This window comes from Sinocyclocheilus grahami, unplaced genomic scaffold (assembly GCF_001515645.1).
Source record: "Sinocyclocheilus grahami isolate Dianchi unplaced genomic scaffold, SAMN03320097.WGS_v1.1 scaffold1115.1, whole genome shotgun sequence".
NCBI classification, from domain to species: Eukaryota; Metazoa; Chordata; class Actinopteri; order Cypriniformes; family Cyprinidae; genus Sinocyclocheilus; species Sinocyclocheilus grahami.
The window spans coordinates 17,837-20,750 of NW_015506294.1; the positions used below are offsets into that span (position 1 = coordinate 17,837).

Genomic DNA, 2,914 nt, shown 5'->3' on the forward strand with positions numbered 1-2,914 from the left:
GTGTTCCCGAAGCATTCTCCGACGCAGCTCGAGTTCCTGAAGAGGACCAAATGTTTTTTTTTTTCATGGTGCAACTTAATGTAGTCAGATGGTATATATTTTTGAATAAAGTTAGTTACTACATGTTTTATAGCTCTATACCCGTACTATCTGTAAAAATGTTTTTTTTTCCTAAGGAATTTTAGGATAAATGTGGGACCAAACTGAGACCTATACAATACCTATACAACAGTGAGAACTCTAAAAAGTCTCCTGAGATAACAAAGAGCAACTTCTGAGCAATAAAACTTTTCCTCTGGGTCACCCTGTGACACAATATATCCTTGAAGGAGAGCAATGTGAGTTTGAGAATATTACTCTTCTTCTACTTCTTCTACTTACTTTAGCATCACATTGTTAGCAAAAATCAGTGACATACTTGTGATAAAAAATGCTCTATAACCAGCTATCATTCAACCAGGAAAAGGAATACAGGCAAATACAGAAGTCTGTGTAAAGGGATTTGTGGCCAATAGACTCAGCAGCAAGCTTTGGAAAAGGCTTAGTGTGTTTACTGTGATCAAAAAGAGATTCAACATGAATAAGAAAAAGGGATAACATATTTTATGACTCCTATATGGTTGTCTCGGGTGTAGCAGATGCCTTCATATTAAATGTGTAGGTGAGAGTGTGAACTGTTCATGATATTATTAGTTATCAGCACAACTTCAATATTTCTCTGTGGGTAATAAATAAAACCAGACTGTCCTCATTCGACAGTGATCCTCACTGCTGACTGAGATTGAGTCTGATAAAAGACTGCAGAGAATTGTATTTTTTTCCCCTTTGACAGCAAATATCATGCAATTTAATGGAATAACATTTGTAATCGTGCCGATCTAAACAATAGTCAGTGGTTGAAATGAGTGACCTTTTCCTGGGCTTTTCCTAGTTCTTCATCATGTGAGTGTCTGGAGCGCATGAATGCCGAGCGTCTGCCCAGCATGCTCACATTTTCTAAAGCCTCTGTATCCAGCCAAGCTGGTATGGAGTAACATTTCACGCTGTTTTACATTTCCCTGGTAAATGCCAGGTTTAGCTGGCCCACCTGGCACCACAGGAAGTATCAAATTGGGGATGGGGAGAGGATGCAAAAGAGAAATTATTTTACATATGAGCAGTCGCCCTCCCTCCATCTCTCTTTTTTCTATTAAAGCTAATTTTTTTGCAATTAAAGCTGACTACTGTACCTAAACATATCTGTGAAAAACACGTCTCATAACCTTCAACAATCACTTGCTTCTCTTCACTGAACTAATGAAGGCCTTTGAGAATCTGTGTTTGATTACAAATTAAAAAACGAAATTAATTGTATAATGGATTTCTTGTACTCATGGGAGAATATTTGAGCTAAATGTAATTGCTTTGAAAAAGCTTCCTTTGATTTATTATATCAAGAGTTCCATAACTGTTTTGCAATTGATGTACAGTCATTCCATCATTATAAAAAATCATAAAATCATGTTTTATTTTTTGATGACTGGTTGATGCGGCATTATCCATCCTGTTTTCAGCTACCAATAGGGGTGCACAATTAATCAAAATTAAATCGCAAAGGCGATAAATCGCGATTCAACAGAAGCTGTGATTGTCATGCATATCTTTCAGTGAAGCACGGTTCTGTGATCAGCAGTAAATCTCCATCCGAAGGCCAGAGGGCATTCTCGTGCGGAAACTCCAAATACGCCTCGCAGAAGAAACCCAGGAAATGCCTATAGCAGTTGCTGAATAAACAGAAGATTTAACTGCTTTCATTCATTGACTAATAAACACACGACTATGACAATATATGGTTAATCTGAGTTCATCTTATTATAATTTTTATCATAATAATGTATATAATAATGCAATGCTAATCGACATAGCCTTTATCACTGCTTAGAATACTATGAAATATGTTGCGTGCCTTATTCTGATCATCTCACAAGAAGGATTTATTTCGAACACTCGACTGATGTTATGAAGTGAGTTTGGCGTAAAAACATGTTATTAAATGTGGTATTTTCACGTGCTTTCAAATGGAGTTGCTGCTCCATCTGAAAGCACATGCTGGAGATTTACTACTAATCACAGAACCGGCTTTACTGACAAGATACGCATGACAATCACATTCGATTAATCGTGCAGCCCTAGCTACCAAATATATATATATATATATACATATACAGCATATATCAGTACACCAGTCATGTCTACAGTTTTTCATTAGAAAGTCACTGAATCATTCTTTCAACTTATTTGTCTCAAACTGATTCATTCAGGAACAAAACATGTCTTTATGAGTGAGTCATTGAATCATTACTCAACTGATTTGTTCAAAAATTCTGATTGATTCAGGAACAAAACATGTCTTCAAGAGTGAGTCACTGAATCATTAATTCAAATGATTTGATCAAAAACACAGATTCATACAAGAATGAAACATTTCTTTCCGAGTGAATTACTGAATTATTGACTCACTCGATTAGGTCAAAAACAGATTCATTCAAGAACAAAATGTCTTAATGAGTGAGTCACTGAATTATTCATGAAGCCTATTCATTCAATACACAGATTAATCAGTCAATTAATTATGCATTCATTGGCTTTCTTTGAATTGTAAAAAAGCAGTGTCATACTCCCAATTGCTCTGTCGGTCTGGATATCAGCATGGCTGTAATTATCTGTAACAATCAATATTCAAAACAACAACTTTCTAGCTCGCAACTCTCTAAATTGCTTAATGAATTTTCAGAAATTGAGTTACTTTTAAGTGAAAACAATGTTTACATCTGTTAACGGCCAGTTTGTGTGCCATATGTGTGTATATTTGGGCCATGTTCGTGTGATAAGATAATAAAAATCAGTGAGTGGCAGGTGGATGAGCAGACAGGGA

General features: G+C 35.9%; 1 protein-coding gene across 1 annotated transcript in view; it reads left to right on the top strand.

Moving 5' to 3' along the window:
* Window positions 1-2,914, top strand: part of LOC107566934 (thrombospondin type-1 domain-containing protein 7A-like) — an 83,930-nt gene that overhangs the window by 4,821 nt on the left and 76,195 nt on the right. The window contains exon 2 of the mRNA XM_016252511.1: window positions 932-1,023. Within this exon, the coding sequence (XP_016107997.1) occupies window positions 932-1,023 (92 nt within the window). The remainder of the gene's footprint in view (window positions 1-931; window positions 1,024-2,914) is intronic.